This window comes from Physeter macrocephalus, chromosome 11 (genome assembly GCF_002837175.3).
Source record: "Physeter macrocephalus isolate SW-GA chromosome 11, ASM283717v5, whole genome shotgun sequence".
NCBI classification, from domain to species: domain Eukaryota; kingdom Metazoa; phylum Chordata; class Mammalia; order Artiodactyla; family Physeteridae; genus Physeter; species Physeter macrocephalus.
Genome location: NC_041224.1, coordinates 155684320 through 155701949, shown reverse-complemented (window position 1 = coordinate 155701949; position 17630 = coordinate 155684320). Strand labels below are relative to the sequence as shown.

Sequence of the window (17630 nt, the reverse complement as noted above, 5' to 3'; positions counted from 1 at the left end):
GCGCGTCCGGAGCCTGTGCTCCGCAACGGGAGAGGCCACAACAGTGAGAGGCCGCGTACCAAAAAATAATAATAATAATAATAATTAAAATAAGTGAAATCCGATTCTAAAAGAACAGTTGTCAGAGTACAATGATATGTCTCAAAGCACCTACACCTAAATATGTAGCCTTCTTTTATCCACGGTATTTCCCATCTTTGATGTACATTTCCTAAAATACAGAAACATATATAGGCCATGCTTTTTACAGATGCAAACCACCTCCTAAACTGCTATGCTCTATAAGAAAACTATGCATAAAAAGAACTTCAGAGTTCTTTGGTAAAATATATATATAAGATATAAGTTTTGTGGGGGAAATATATATATATATATATATAAGCTTTGTGAGAGAAAAGAACACAAGCACACCAAAATTATATACTTATTTTAAACAATTTAAAGGGTCTAAAAAAAACACTGTCACCTGTAAAATCCTATAGATATGGGAAATGAAACTTCAAATTATTATAAGTTGAACTTTATTTTGTAAGTCACACTACCTTAAAACTTAAGCACCTCAAGAAAAACAGAAATATATATATATATATTATATATACATATAAAGTCACTGTAAAATATATTACAGACTTGTAGGTGAAAAAAAGAAAAAAAGCAGCTAATGCCCACACTAAATACAAGAGGGCATGAAACAGCTCAAGCCTTCAGCTCTGGAGTCAGATCCAGAGGTTCAAATTCCCATTCCACTATCCACCTGCTGGAGACCTCAGGGGAGTGACTTGAAGTTCCCTTACGCTTCTGCAACTGCAAAAATGCATCGACTTTAAGGTTGTTGTGAGCATTAAAATAAATGTTTGGTATATAACAGGTATACACATGTGAGATTTTTTTTTTTTTTCCTTTTTAGACCATTTGTGAACAACAGTGGCCCTAGGATCTTCATACCAATTGCCATTGCATGAAAATACAATGTGATCCTGGATCCCTGCTGGGAAAGGTGTGTGTTTACATACAAATGCTTGTTCATATGTGTGGATATGCAAGAGAGACTGTGAAGTGATAAGACTGATTTCTGTAATCTGAAGCCCATCTGGGGACACTCTTATTTTCCTGAGTTGAATACAACAGAAAAAACAACCTGATCTTAATACACTCTATAATGGGTCAACTCGAATAAACACCCTCCGCTCAAGGTCTCTTACCTAGCCAGTCCTTCTTCATAGAGATAGATGACAAGAGGATCATAGGAAGTCACAAGCACATAGAGGCGCACATCAAACTTGAAATCTGGAAAAAAAAATTGGGGTACACAGGAAAAGCTAAGCTCATTTGTCTTCTGTTACAGAATGAATAGGACAATGTTAACAAAGAAATATGAAAGACAGTCCTCCTCTCCCCATGAAACATACACTGCCCACACACCTTCCCTTTTGAGGAAAAATAATAATTATACCATACATTGTAAATATATATATATATGTATATGCATTGTACAGTTTTCATATATATTTGTTTCTGTTATAACATATAAAGCACTTTCTTTTTTATTATCTCAAAATCAACTTCAAAATAATCCCGTGAGGTAGGTAAGGAACCAGCTTCATCTCTGGAGCCACAGTTGCCAAGAATTTCACACTAGCTTAATAAAGACTTACTAGAGAAGACTATAAAAACGTTAAAAAAAAAAAATTTAGTACGATCTAGCCCAATCCAGTCAAAGACCTAATCACAACTCACCATCTATGAGCAGGGGGTTGTTAATGTAACGGGAGACCAAGATGTTCTCTTCCAGGGAAATCTGGTTTGGCTATTGAGTAAAGAGAAAAATGAAAGGCAGAAATGCAAAGGAATCCTGACTTACAATAAAGAGGCAAAGTTCTTAACCATTTAGAAATGATAATGTGGAAAACTAAAACTCTAAGAAAAGGTTTCCTCTAAGCTACCCATATATTAATTGGCCATATAACTCACCACTTCCATAAACACTGTGAGAATCCAATTATAATGGGGGAAAACAAAATTTACACAGCACCTCTCATAATAAATAGAGCCTAAACAGCTTTAAAGATTTATATACATGATATTAAATATTTACATGCCAAGAAAATAAAAGCTACTTAAAAAATAAATTAAAACTTGCTTTCTCCCAAATGTAAAGCATGTTGGATATTTTAAAATACTACCATTATTCTTACAGGAAGGCTTCCATCAAGTTGCTCAGAGAACTTACAGATCTTTCCACAATGGATCCTGGCATTTTCCCTGTGAAATGGGATGGATATTTCACTGATTCACTCAATAGCGCTTGCTATGCCACTGTAGGTAAAGAATGAACTAGATCTTTTAAATACTTTTTTCAATGAAGAAGAGCTGTCTATACAATAAATAATGATGAGTATGATGGGTACTGTATAAGGCACTGGGGAAACAGTGATGAATAAAACTAATGCAATCCCTGCCCTCACAGAGCCCAATCCCTACTCCCAAAGAGTTTGATGTTTGAGTAGAGGGACAGCAAATATATAGAATTTAAAAGAACACAAAGCAGCACACCTACAAGTGCAAGATGTGAGGCTGCAGAGTGGAAAGAGATCTGGAAGAACAATTCCAAGTGAGACTAAAACAGAAAAATCAGTTGTCAGTCACCTCAATCCATACAGGACAAAAGAACTCCAAAAGGGAAGTGGCTAGAATGATAATTGTGATGTTAATAGCTATAGTAGCAACAACAGAAACACTATTAGCATTTGCAGGAAAAAAATTTTAATAAATGTACTGAAGATTTGCTATGTGCCAAACACTGTTCTAATCCTTCACAAGTATTATTTCATTTAATCTTCATCCAACTCATGGTAGGTATAACACCATCCAAATATTACAGATGAGGGAAGAGTCAGAGAGGGTTAGGAACCTGCGCAAAGTCACACAGCTAATAAGTGATAGAGCACCATTTGAACCCAGGCAGTCTGCCTCAGAAGCTTAATTCTTAAGCACTATTTGCACCTTTTCTCACAAGTTCTGACCTAAAATAACTGTCCAAATTTAAAAGTTTGCCTTTATAATAATGCATTTGCTATCTCAAGTACTACAGTTATAAAATAAGGATAATTGTGTGACCCATAACATCATACACAACCACAAGAAGCAACTCCGGGGTCAAGATAATGAGATTCCTCTCTCATTTTCCACTGCTGCCATCTCAAACTCAGAACACAACTTCACAAGCCATCTCTATGCATCATACGGACGCTACAACATCACTACTGAGTCATACTCTGGACTTGGTGACCCACACCCTTTCCTGATCAGTTTCTCACACGTACTATCTCTATTTTGAGTCAGCTTAGTATGTAAGAACTGATGCAATCACAGTACAAAGAAGCAAGCTGCAGGCTGTGTTCCAAACCTACAATTAAACGATTGCAGCTCTTTTTCTACTAAGTAACACCTACAGGCTACAACAGATATATAACCACCCAACTTTGCTTGGAACCAGAGACTACAATGGTAATGGTCTTCACTCTATGACACATCTAACATCCATGCCCATTTCCTCTCTTCTCTTCCTCATCATATACATTTGCCCTTTGAATTATGCAGAACATAATCTCTTATATTGTTTCGGTAACTTTAGTATTTGTTCAGTGGTCTATACCTCTCATTTCTATCTGCACTAGTAATTAAATTGCAAGCTCACGGAAGAAAAGAATTGTTTGAGTACAGTTTTTTTGTATAGTGTAATATACTGATAAGCAGCTAACGAAATTTTTGACATCTTCAAGCCTGTCTCCTTTTCATCCACCCCCAATTAACTCATTTTAAATGATGTCAATTCTAAGCTCAAATTGCCCTCCCAAGTATGCTAAAGCAAGAATCTGAATTGTTGGAAAAGTTGGAAACCCATCCATTTTTCTAATTCAACTTTAAGATTAAAGCTCATGGTATCTGTTAAGTTATTGTAAGGTAGACTGGTACAGTGGTTAAGAGGGCACGCTCTGGAATCAGCGAAACGAGTTAAAATCTTCACTTACTATGGAAGGAATAGTAACTACCTCTTAGGGTTCTCATAAAGTCTAAGTGAGATTATATTTGGAAGGTACAGTGGTAGGCACATAGTAGATGCTCAAGAAATATCAGTTAGTATTATTATTGCAAACTCAGTAGTATCTATGTGGTTCCATTTACTGAGTTCCACAACTCAACAGCATTCCTCACGACGTGCCACACACCATTCTGCTCAGAGCAGTGCACTGAATTATAATGAAGATACATAAGAATTAGGAGATGATCCCTATTCCTGAAAAGCCTTTAAGGAGTGGCAGCACCTGGCACACAACAGGGACTCCCTAGATATTTGTTGAACAATGAGAAAAAATGGAGGGCATCTAAGAAAACACTAAACAAATAGAAACAAGAGAGCTGTACGGAATTATATTCACAAATATAGGAGTGAACAGAGCGACCAAAATACTCTCCTGATACTTCAAAATCTCAGAGAAAACACTAGTATTTTATTTACCATGAATAATGTGTGAGACAAGGATGACTAAATTTGACTTTCATAAATCAAATTCATACCTTAATCAGAAAACACCAGATCTTTTCCCTCCTCGATTTGAATATACTAAATTGGGAAAATATGGCATTTAGTCACGGTTACTGCAGGAGCTGGAGCAAACACAACTCTGTTCCTTTATGCTGTATTTTCAGAGTTAAAAAGCACGTCATTAGGAGACCACGTTCGCCAATCAGCCAAGATGCTTCCATCTGTAGGAGCGCACACTCCTCTCTCTTCCGTATTACATAAAAGTAATGCTTCTTCTATCCTTTATCCTGTTCTCATAATGGCAAAAGTTGCCATTTGCAGATATTTTCCAAACGGTTATGACTATTAGGGGGACTTTTTAATAAGAGGCCCCCTCACTCCTCACTCCAGTGGGAAGACAGGGAAAGATGTTTTTATTTGGCCCTCACACCTAACTCTGCCCTCCCTCCCCCATCCCTCACCCACTCACATTAGCTCTGCTCGAAGACCCTCCACTGGAGCACTCCCTCTCCCTCCCCCTTGAATCTAAAAGGAAAGCAGGCAGCAGCCTTGGAAAGAGTTACTTCATCCAGTTGGCTAATGGGTCACATATTCCATGGGAAAGGATCCAGGTATGGAAAAGAGGAGATGGTTAGGCCTGTGTGTAAGGAGGGAGAGAAGAGTATTAACTGCATGGTTTGTAGGTCCGGGTAAAAGGTGATAAAATTCCAGATTTGGAGAAAAATGGGAATATTTTGCCATTATGTCCACATGTTGCCAGCTCCCCTGGTGCTTGCTGGCATCTTCCCAGGCTTCTGTCTGGCACTTCCACCAAAGACCTCAAAGAATCAGACTCATTCCAAAGCTTCACTGAGCGGGAGGTGGCAGTCAAAGGGTCCTGCCAAGTACTTTGATCTCTGCAGGGGGTCTCTAGGGAGTCAGCCCAGGGAGATGTGGGAGGGAGAAGGAGAGCCTGCCAAATGCATTCTCTAAAGACTTGTCACCCCCTTTATGAGACACGCGCGGCATCCAGGGAAGAGTCAGGGCATGGGGTTCTCAGCCCCACCAAAGAAAGATTAACTTTTCTATTCTTTATGATGTTGGTTTTAAAATAACAAATCACCAGGGCAAAAGAGCATTCCAAGAGAAAAAAGTCCCAGATGAGCTGGGAATAGATCCTATTCTTTTTGACTCATGTCTAAGAAAATAAAAAGCAAACTTGTACCACAGTTGACTTTCAATAGCAATTCCATTTGGCAGCTAAAACCCAAACCCAAACTAGTGCCGTCTATGAGATTCAAACAACACTGGAGCTCCTGGCACGAAGCTGAAGGAAAAGCTGTTGGACAGGAGCCTTCACACCAAGGTCAGAACAGAGACAAGAAAAGAGAGATCCAAGGCTTATGAGCAGTGCCTTCTGTCATAAAAGACCCAGGGCAAAAGGCCTCCAGAGTGACCCAGGGTCAGGTAGCAGAACTTGTAGCCTGGCCTTGGGGCTGTATAGCTACTGCATCAGAACCAGATCCTATATTTCTTCAGCATGAAAGGTCTGGCCATCAGTGTTTACTGTACAGTTTTTAGTCCAGACTGAATTTAAGGATTTTCCCATATGAAAGACCTCTTAGAAAGTTAGTTTCTGCACATGTAGGAAATAGCTCAGACCATGTGAAAAGAAAGAGAATTGGGGAATTTGGGATGGTGTACCGACCACACACATGACATATCTGCCTCCTCCTCTTCCCTTCCAGGGTCCCACTGTAAGGACAGAGTAGACATTTTTAAACATCTGAAATGATAACAAGGCTAGAAAACAGTTAAAGGAGCCAACAAAAGACCAAAGGTTTAAGGAAATCCTGAAAGACAGAAAGAAGATGGGAACAGGTTGAGGAAACACAGCAGAAGAAGCCCCAGCCCCAAATATGAGAAGTGAGAGTGATCTTCCCAAGGAGACTTCTGAGAAGTTACAAGCTGGCAGGGAACAAACACGAAGAGCAAGAGTGAGCCGATGGACAAGAATCAGATAATTAATTAACAAACAGCATTTAAAACAGTGCGGCCAACAGGCCTTCTCCAACAACCAAAGCTTTGCCCTCAGGATGAAACCTAACAACTGTCTCGGGAGGACATCTCCTGCGGGTGGGCACAGCGATCCGACAGAGGAGTGGCACTTGAGGCCACTGCATCCCTACAGCAGACACAAAGGTGAAGAGGGAGGAAAGGTAGCACCGCCCCACAAGGAAATCACCAAACTCTTCCTTTATATCCACAACCAGGCAGGCTCTGTTTTGGCAAGGGGGAAGGAAGAAGCACGCTTCCTCACCCACATCCACCTAAGGTGCGGCCTGACATTCAACACACTTTGCCCTCGCACAAAGCACTGTCAGTCTCCTGTGCAGTGAGATGTTATTAGGGAATCAGTCCTACACAACAGTAGGGGAAACCCAGGCCAGCTGTCAAAATTTCAATCAGTCTAGTCTTGTTCATCAGTGTGACTCAACATCTAAGGTCATTGAAATTGAGAAAACCCAACAGCAGGAAAAAAAACACGATCCCATGAAAATTCGTGAAACAGAAGAGAACTTTAAAAAACTTTCAATTCGTATCCTCAGAAAGACCAGCCAGCAGACTGCATCTATTAAGCAACAACAGGCTGTTATCACACACACACAAAAAAAGGCAAATCAGAAAATAAGAGTTTTTGTACCTTATGATAGCCAATATAGAAATACAGTAGATGGAATGAATGATAAAATGGATAGAGCTCAAACTGGTGATCCAGAAGATAAAGATGGGAAAAGACAGAGAATTTAAAATGAGAGAAAAGTTGACATGAAGAAAACACCCAGAATGCCTCAAAAAGGAGTTCCAGAAGCAGAAACATAGACAAAAAATGAATGATTTTTCCTGAACTAAAGAAAAACACTAGTTTCCAGATTGAAAGGGCTGACCGAATGCCCAGGAGGAAGAATGAACAAAGACCTAGACTGAGATATTGGTTAAATTTCAGAATTCCCATCTGTAAAGTTTCTATTGAGTTTACATTTTTTACTCAACTTATAAAGCAGAGAAACTGAATCATAGTTACTGAAGAGAATGTAAATATCATAAACCTTTAAAATATAAAAAGAATAAAAAGTAATCAAAGCTAGAGATGTAATGTGGAAGGAAGGGTAGGAGGTGATATGAGTGCAGTGAATATCAAACTGAGAATTAGAAACAAAATGTAAAGTTGAGAAAAGAAGAAACATAAATCAACTGTATTAGGTTACTACTGTTGTTAGTCTAGCCAGTGAGACTGGGGTTGGAATTTTATTTCATTTACTCTGTATATGTATTCAACTGAAAAACAACTTTTAATGAGGATTTTGCAAAGAATCAAGACACTAATGACTTTTGAAAAAAGAAGAGGATGAGGAGGAAGAAGAAGAGGGGGGACGGAGGCGGAAAGGAGCAGCAAAGATGCCATGCCAAATTAAGGTTAATTTGCTTGATGACCTTGAGGGCAGGAACCCACAGTTCTCCTCACAATAGGAACTAAATGTATGTGCTACCAATTAATGCTTAGTGCCAAGGAATTAGCAAGGCAGAATGCTCAAAGCAGAAAAAGTACCTCTTTTCTGCTGACACCAAAGGCTGCCCTCCCCCCAAATTCAATCAAGTGACTTATTAGCCATAGAGTAACTGTTGGCATGGGAGGAGGTTACTGCCGGTAAGGTGAACAGTAGACTCATACCCATCCTCATATCTCACTTCTGAATGCAGACTTAGTTGCTAAGACAAAGGGTGAAGCAGGGAAGAACAAACACGGAGCAAAGTATGCCACCCGCTTGCATACTTACATTGTTGATCAGGTAGACACCCCGCCCCCTGGAAGAGGCCACTGGTTTTACTATCCAAGGTCCCCGGTCCTTTGAATATGAATCTGCTCAAAATATTGGGAGAAAGAAATAGGGGAGAAAGAAACAAAGAGAAAGAAGGGACATGAGTTTATTATCTCAAATTTTAACACTAGTTATCTACTCAGGTACCCAAAGACTTTTCCAAATTTCTAAGTGTAGGACAGCAACTAAAATAACCTGTATTTTTGGACTAGCCTTATAAATGAAAACAGAGAAAGAGAGAAAGGAAAGAGAGGAAGAGAAGGCAATATTACATAATATATTTCTTCCACCATTTCCCCTCTTGAATGAGAGGATGAAGACAAAATAAGGCAAATATCTGGATGTTAGTCTATTACTGTCACAAACAACCTTCACGAATCTTTGAGATCCCCGCCTCCTTTAACTAAAGGACCTCCAGAGGCTCACACTGCAGACGGTGACAATGTGAGTCAACGGCCAGATCCCCTAATACGGTTACTTTCTTCAAGCAGTTTCTCTGAGCTTATAAGAAAAAATCGCCTTAAATAAAACAACGTGAGTGGAAAGGTAGGACAATCATTGACGAGTGGTTAAAAGGTGCCCTTTAGGGCTTCCCTGGTGGCGCAGTGGTTGCGCGTCCGCCTTCCGATGCAGGGGAACCGGGTTCGCGCCCCGGTCTGGGAGGATCCCACATGCCGCGGAGCGGCTCGGCCCGTGAGCCATGGCCGCTGAGCCTGCGCGTCCGGAGCCTGTGCTCCGCAACGAGAGAGGCCACAACAGTGAAAGGCCCGCGTACCAAAAAAAAAAAAAAAAAAAAAAGGTGCCCTTTACTTTCGTTCCTTTCCCAGGTTCAGGTTTATGCTTTAAATACATTTGGATCATAGGAAAAGAAAACACACAACCAACAAGAGGAGTCCCAGAGGCCTGCAGATGGCTCTGGCCTCCACTTAGGGAAGGTCAGTGGACACGAGAGAGAAGCAGAGACAAAGGACTCTCCCTCTGATAGGAGCCAAACTGTCTTTTCAAGGCCTCCCAACAGGAACTTGACTTTGTCGGTGCCACAAACCATTTCACCAGGAGAGAAAGAAGACCTCCTTGTCTTCTCTCTGCCACCCTCCCCTGCTTTTTCCCTTGATGTGACCTCACAGGATTAGAAAAAAATGTCATGTGCCACACAGAATGTAAAATTCCGTGAGCAATTCCACTTCTGGGAATGTATTCTCTAGTCCTGCTCACATATATTGGAACGTTCTTTGTACAAGATTATTCAGTGCTGCATTTTAATAGCAGAAGACGTCCATCAACTAATTAAATACACTATATTGCATCTATATGAGGGGCCGGCAAACTATTTTTTGGTAAAAAGCCAGATAATAAATAGCTTAGGCTTTGCAGGCCATGCAACTATTCAACTCTGTCATTGTAGCTCAAAAGCTACCATAAACAATACGTAAACAAAGGAGCATGGCTGGGCCCCAAAAAAACTTTACTTATGGACACTGAATTTCCTATGATTTCCATATGCCGCAAAATTTTATCCTTCTTTTGATTTTTTTCAAGCATTTAGAAATGTAAAAATCATTTTTAGCTCATGGGATACATATAAAAAGGCATAGGACCAGATTTGACACAAGGGCTGTAGTTTGCAGACACCTGCTCTACATAATGAAATATTAAGCAGACACACAAAATGAGAATGTTATTAAGGAACAGAGAGGGATGAGCTCAAAGAGACTGTTGAGTGTTAAGAAGTAAAGTGCAGGGCACTGGGTATTGTATGATCCCATCTGTTCACATACACACTCAAGCCATGTGCCAGTAAGTGCAGAGAATACCTCTAGAAGGATACATAAAAATACTAATAACATTGATCACCTCTGGAGAACTGGATGACTGAGGAAAAGAGGAGAAAAAAGGCTTTTCACTGATTATTGTTTCGTATTTTTGGGGGGTACCGTGACTATATTACGTACATAATTTACATAATTTTAAATTCCTGCAACAGATGGCATGTTTATATAAGACAAATTAAATCTCTATAAACTGAAGTCACTGAATAGATGTATATATACACTTTATATATTTTTTCCATTTTGCCATTTTCCCCAAATTCTGAGGATACAATAGTTTGAGAACAAAAGGAACAACTAATAGTAAAATAAAACAAAAAAATTACAAAATTTTTTAAACTTCATTCATTCATTCAATACTCCTAAGTACCCAACCCGTGTTAGGCAATTTGCTAGTATGGGGCATGCAGAAGTGAAAAGGCAGCAGAAAGGCAGGCCCTAAGCAAGTAATTAGACACATTGAGCTCACGAAGAGAGTGAGGGAGCTACATACAGCAATGCCGAAGAAAATGACCAGACCTGTCTGAAGACAGTACCCGCTGTGGTGACAAGCGGACGCAGAAAATGCTCGTTTTCAGAACAGGGAAAATCTAGCTAAATGAAACTTCTGCCATCAATAAATCTTACTTTGTGGAGTAGGCTTATCAGAAGTTTCTGCTGCTTCTGGTGCTTGACTTTTATCATGTTCTTGAAATTCTAAATATCAAAAAAAGTGTCTTCATGCTAGGCCTTTCTCCTTGATTTGTTGCATTTCAGAACAAGGATTGATTTCTTTTACAGGTTCCAAAAATGTGGGTCAGAAGCAAAGGCAAGGCAAAGAACTTGGCAGCCTGTCAGGATGAAGATATACTAGACAGGGTCTGCAACTCTTTCTGGTGCCTTCCAGGTCCTATGGTGGCAGCATGCTCAATCTAATGGAAAGAGCACTGAACCAGGAGTAGGAAGATCTGAGTTCTAATTCTGACTTTTCCAATTCTGGGCAATTTGCTTAAACTATCCAGTCTCATCTTTAAAATGAGAGGTTTAGTCATTTGAATTATGAGATCTCTCATAATCCTACTATTATGATTCTATAAATTTACTGATTACTTTGAAATCCAGTCATCTGAAATCAGCTGGCTGACATTAAAGTTTTGCTCATTCTTTAGAATTATTTCTCTCTTGCAACTAAAGATGACCAGAGGATGCAATTCTGGGCAGTGAGAAGTAAACAGAAATCTGCCAGGGCGTGGGGAGAAAGTTCTGATTTTCTGATACTGGCGCCACCCTGCCTGCCTTGTTGTTTCCCTCTCCTGCTTAGAAAGCTGTCCGTGGCTGAGGAGTGGCTGCAGTTGGCAAGATTCTCAGTTAGGTTCTTCGGGGTCACAGACCTCCGACTGTTCTATATACTGTTACACTAGCAACAGTGGCAGCAGGAATCTAGCAAGATCCGGTCTGTATATTCCAAGCCCCACATTTTAATTACTGGGAACAGTTTGGCAGTATCCAGGCTTTCACATCTCTTGAGGCAGTGTTTGGTCTCTGGGCTAGGTCTCTACAGAGATGGATTTCAGGTTTTCTCTTATCAGAACAAAAAGCTACAAATTCATGAGATCCGCCTTGGCTGGTCTCTCTAGAGTCCTCAGGCAATCCTCACGTCTGTTCCTTATCAGTTTCCTTTCAAAGGCTCTTTCGCAGGCTAGTCACATGCCTTTCTGCTCCTGTCAAACACCCAAACCCATCCCTAGGCCCCTCATTCCTGGTATGTGCCCTCATCACCCTCTCACCAAGAAGGCTGGGAATCTGTAACATAAACCCACTCACCTGCTTTCCTCTCCATCTAAAATGTTACCTGGATGACCACTTAGCCTTCTTCTTTCTCTCCTTTTAGGGGAGAGACATGCCCTCCTTCCTGAAGCTCACCCTTCTACTTGGGCTCTTGACTGAACCCTCTCCTGCCTCCTCTGGGACCTCATTCCCTTGCTCATGTCTTCAAGGTCTCTCTCCCCTCTGATTTCTCTGTAGTTCTTCTTCTCTTTCTTTTTCCCTTCCTTGGTAGTAACATCCACCTCCATATCTGCAACTTCCAGAGCCTATAACTCTGGCCAGAACTCAAAACTGCCTTTACAACTGCCTGCAAAACATCACCACATGGAGGCCTGTAGGCACCTCAAATCCACACCAGGTCCAAAACGTGACATTCCTCTTGCCCTTCAACACTTTTCCTCTACGTCAGCCGTCCCCAACCTTTTTGGCACCAGGGACTGGTTTCGTGGTTCCATGGCCGAGGGGTTGGGGAGTAGGGGGCGGGGGGGGGGTTCAGGCAGTAATGTGAGCAGTGGAGACGATGGGGAGCGGCAGGTAAAGCTTCACTTGCTCGCCCGCCGCTCACCTCCCGCTGTGCGGCCCGGTTCCTAACAGGAACCCCCCCCCCGGGGGGTTGGGGATCCCTGCTCTACATTCCTCATTACGCTCGCTCCCTCGTTAAAGACTTAATGCTCCTCCCAGCTTCTCAGACCCACACCTTTGACCTCTGCCTCACTACTCACAGCCACTTAGTAAACTGTGTTTATTCTACCATTCTTTCCACTGCCTCCGTTCCGTTCCAGCTACCTAGCTCAGTCTATCTACACTTCTTACCTGGACTATGACTTCCAAAGTGACCACTGTGTTTCTTCCCCCTGCTCCCTCCAATTCATTTCATGTAGTTATTTTCCTAAAGGCCAACCTGTTCATGTCACTTGCCTTCTCAAAAATGTCCTATTGCCTGCACTCAAGCAAGCACTGGAAGGTCAGGAACACAAGTGTCATGGAGAAAAGGGAATTTCTGAGTTATAATATGCTAGGTGGACAGCAGAGGAAATGAAGAGAACTTAAAACAGACTTTATGAGGAAGAGGAATGTCTCTTTGAAAGAGGAAGTGGTAGGAAGAGGCAAGTTTCTCCCCTAATATGTAAACTTAGCAACACAACTGGACCTACTAATGCTGGATTTCTCCCCAGTGGATTTAAGTGTAGAGGTCATGGACTCTGGACTACTGGCAAAGAATGACTGGCATCCTGGCAGGACTGAAACCAAGAAGCTTCCTCTTTACCATCACATCTTCCCTGGTCCCTCTTCTACTGCACAATAAGTCCCCGCTGTGGTCTTTGGGAGGCAACAGCAATGAGGGATTTGTTTTGAGATTGAAGAACATCATTTGCCTGTAATAACTGCCCTGGAGCTCAATGTGGTGGCTTTGGGCTGCAGCTATATTCATTCTATGTGTGCTACTGACCTTTTGAAATCATTTTTGTTAGAATGTTGAACCTGTAAGAGTTTGTACAATATGCTGAAGAAACGGGGCTTCCCTGGTGGCGCAGTTGTTAAGAATCCACCTGCCAATGCAGGGGACAGGGGTTCGATCCCTGGTCTGGGAAGATCCCACGTCTGGGAAGACCCCACATGCCGCGGAGCAACTAAGCCCATGTGCCACAACTACTGAGCCCGTATGCCTAGAGCCCCTGCTTTGCAACAAGAGAAGCCCGCGCACCACAACGAAGAGTAGCCTCCGCTTGCTGCAACTAGAGAAAGACTGCATGCAGCAACAAAGACCCAAAGCAGCCAAAAATAAATAAAATAAAATAAATAAATTTATTTTAAAAAAATATGCTAAAGAAACAATTCTACTGAAACACAGGTCAGGCTTGAACGCATGGAGGAACTCTAACTCTATCCAATCTTCTGAATGAGCATCCAGCCCTCAAACTGCCTCCAAAGGGTGGAGAAGAACCACAGAATAAGACATAGCAGAGAGGAAAAAGGGAATTTTCAACTTAATATCCCTTTAGTGTTTATTAGGAAATTATTCTGGACTCTGATTTCTCAATAGGAATTCAACAGCAGGGAGTTCATATCAGGAATGCTTTTACGTTGCCAACATGTTAGTTGAAGCATTTTTATGCTATCGTGTTGGCTTATTACACAATTTTTTACTTTTATTATATAACAATACATCTCTACATAACTTGAAATAGGAAATATTATTGCACATTTATTAAGTACCCATCAGGCACCATTCCAAGTGCTTTCCATGTGTTAACCTATTTAAACATCCCAACAACACTATAATGTCAGTACTAGTAACAGTCCCATTTTACAGAGGAGGAAGCTAAGGCACAGGAGGTTTCAATAACATGGCTAAAAATCCCATAACAAAAATTCCTAACTATAAATGTTCAGCTTTGAGTGCACTGTAGCTTTGAAGTTAACTGAACTCATCTAGTGAATACTCTACTCTGACCCATTTCAGAGACTTCTGTGGGCAAACAGTGAACTGCCAACCACTGGTCCCAGTGGGGTAAACAAGTACTCTCAGAAGAATGGCCTCCCCAAGGTGGGAGCGAGAGACCCTGTGACCGTTCCTGATGCAAGTCCCAGAGGATGAACACCACACTGCGTGACCAGACCAGACCGCTAGGTCCAACAGGTTAAAAGAATCAAAAGTCAGGAAGTCTAGAGAAAAATTTCTCTTCCTCACTCCATGCTTCCTCTACCTATAAGACAGAAGAAGTCTCTTTCTTGGACTTATTGAGAAGAAAACTGTCTTGCTGTCCTCTCTGTGTGTCATAACAGATCCTCCTCACAGAAGTGACTTCTCTCATGGGTGGTGCTGGGAAATGGTCATTGTGTGCATACGCCCACTGTCTTTGGCCACAAAACACAGTGGTGAGGAGCCTGGCTTCTGAAGCCAAACTGCAGGGTCTGGATCCTAATCCCACCATCTGCAGCCGCATAACTTACAGAAAGTTACTTAACCTCTCTGTACCTTAGTCTCCTCACCTGTAAAACTGGGAACAATAACAGTACCTACCTCAGAATAGAGGCACCACTTAGAAGAGGGCCTAACAGAAGGGAAATGTTCATTAAGTGTTAGCTATTATTATTTTTCCTATTTAGACTCTCACAAAAGACCTGCCTCACTCCTTCTCTGTATTCGTGCCTCTAAGCCTACTGAGGCAGGCATTGCCTGCCATGGGGGGAGAGTCCAAAATAGCCCATCTCCTCTGCTTGGACCTGGGGAGGTAAGTTCACTTCAAGACAAAAGAAGCAATGAGACTCGGATGCAGGCCATGCATTCCGAGCTAGCTTTACCACCAATAGAGCTGACGTTCACGTGCCTATTTCGCGTCCATGAATATTTTTCAATTAGTCTGTACTCCAAGGAGAGAGAGTGTGACTAACTGGTACCTCTAAACCCTAACACCAAAAGATGCATGATACGCGTACCCCAAAGAACATAAGTGACACAAGTCCAAAAATCGAGGGGACAGGGATATTCCTTAAATGACAAGAGGAAGAGAGATACCAAAAAGGATGCATATGTAGTTCATATGCAGAAGTATATCCATCCTTACATGGGCACTAACTCTTGTCAATGAAAAAGAGACTTTTTGTAATAAACAGGAGCACATTTATACAATACCAATGTGTCCTTACATAAATGTCCTTATTAAGAAAAAACACACACATACACGCTCAGAATAAAACAGTTTTAAAGTTATCTCTGCAATTGTTTTACTAAAGAAACAATTTTTTAAGGATCTGAAAAGCCCTGATTGGTTCCTGACTTGAGGCAGCCCTTGGAGTAAATCTGCCCCAAGTTCAGCTGCTGGGGATGGGGGACAGGGGATGGGGGTGAGAATGGAGCATCAGGAGTCAAGCACTTACTACAGAATTCCGCATACTCAGCTGGCAGCAGGAAGGTCTGAGGGAGGATGTGAAAAGCCTTGAATCCGTGCGTATGCTGCATTCGAATGATGTTTTTGTACAGTCGGTCCTTCCGGGTTAGTTCATACGACCTAAATTTCATAAAAGCATTTTCATTTCAGTATGCTATGACTCAGAGGTTATCCTGTGTCATCACATACTAAAGAGTTCACAGTTCACGAGCAGTTACTGAGGATAGTATTATATCCCAAATCTATCACTTTGTCAAGGAAATGATCACCTTAAAATTAGGGCAATAAATGCTACCTATCAGGGAGTGTAATCTGGCATACTACAAAAAGGCACTTCAGTTGGCCTCGACTGGATTCATGAGTCTATGGTTTGTTGCACTATTTAAAAACCATCTAAGAATCTTTGCTATAACCATTAAAAATGCATTCTAGCTGTTCCTCAGTTCAAAATTTTCACTTTGATTTCTTAAAATCAAAGGTTGCTTTGCCAAATCTAGGTATCACCAATACTTCTTTCTTACCCACTGTCCTCTTCAGATCTAGAGCAGAGGTCCTCAAATTTTAGTGCACATAAGAATCACCTATAGAGTTTCTTTAAAAGAGAATGTTCCAGGGTCACATCTTTCAAAATTCTGGGATGAAGTCTAGGGTTCTGCATTTTAAACATGGACCCCAGGTGATTTTGGTACAGATGGTCCGGAGACCACAGTGTAACAGTGATTTAGTCTAGATCAGTAATTTCCAAACTTGACTGAGATAGAGATCATCTCACTGCTTTTAAAATATATAACTTTCGGGGCTTCCCTGGTGGCGCAGTGGTTGCGCGTCCGCCTGCCGATGCAGGGGAACCGGGTTCGCGCCCCGGTCTGGGAGGATCCCGCGTGCCGCGGAGCGGCTGGGCCCGTGAGCCATGGCCGCTGAGCCTGCGCGTCCGGAGCCTGTGCTCCGCAACGGGAGAGGCCACAACAGAGGGAGACCCGCATACCACAAAAAAAAAAAAAAAAAAAAAAAAATATAACTTTCTAGGTATATATTTACCTAGAAAGATTAAGCACCTAGAAGGTGCTTTTTAAATATATACCTTCCCTGGAGATGGTGATTCCTTGAATCTGCAGTAAGACCTATGAATGTAAAGTACCCCTAGTGATGTTTACCATTAAGGAATTAGAAACAATGAACCAGGCTGAGGGGACCTTCAAGATGGTGGAGGAGTAAGAAGTGGAGATCACCTTCCTCCCCACAAATACATCAAAAATACATCTACATGTGGAACAACTCCTACAGAACATCTACTGAACACTGGCAGAAGACCTCAGACTTCCCAAAAGCCATGTGGCTGACAGGGTCTTGGTACTCCAGCCGGGTGACAGGCCTGAGCCTCTGAGGTGGGAGAGCCGAGTTCAGAACACTGGTCCACCAGAGACCTCCCGGCCCCACATAATATCAATCAGCAAGAGCTCTCCCAGAGATCTCCACCTCAACGCTAAGACCCAGCTCCACTCAGCGACCAGCAAGCTCCAGTGCTGGACACCCCAAGCCAAACAACTAGCACGACAGGAACACAATCCCACCCATTAGCAGAGAGGCTGCCTAAAATCATAATAAGTTCACAGACACCCCAAAACACACCACCGGACGCAGTCCTGCCCACCAGAAAGACAAGATCCAGCCTCATCCACCAGAACACAGGCAGCAG

The 17630-nt window shown here is 41.8% G+C and overlaps 1 protein-coding gene across 9 annotated transcripts in view; it reads right to left on the bottom strand.

The window, feature by feature from the left end:
• TTLL5 (tubulin tyrosine ligase like 5) overlaps positions 1-17630 on the bottom strand; it is a 332702-nt gene that overhangs the window by 275029 nt on the left and 40043 nt on the right. For all 9 annotated transcript variants that reach the window (XM_028496210.2, XM_055088626.1, XM_028496209.2 and 6 more), the window contains exons 6-9: positions 15924-16054; positions 8365-8447; positions 1738-1807; positions 1203-1287 (exon numbers count right to left, since the gene is read on the bottom strand). In XM_028496210.2, the coding sequence (XP_028352011.1) occupies positions 1203-1287; positions 1738-1807; positions 8365-8447; positions 15924-16054 (369 nt within the window). The remainder of the gene's footprint in view (positions 1-1202; positions 1288-1737; positions 1808-8364; positions 8448-15923; positions 16055-17630) is intronic.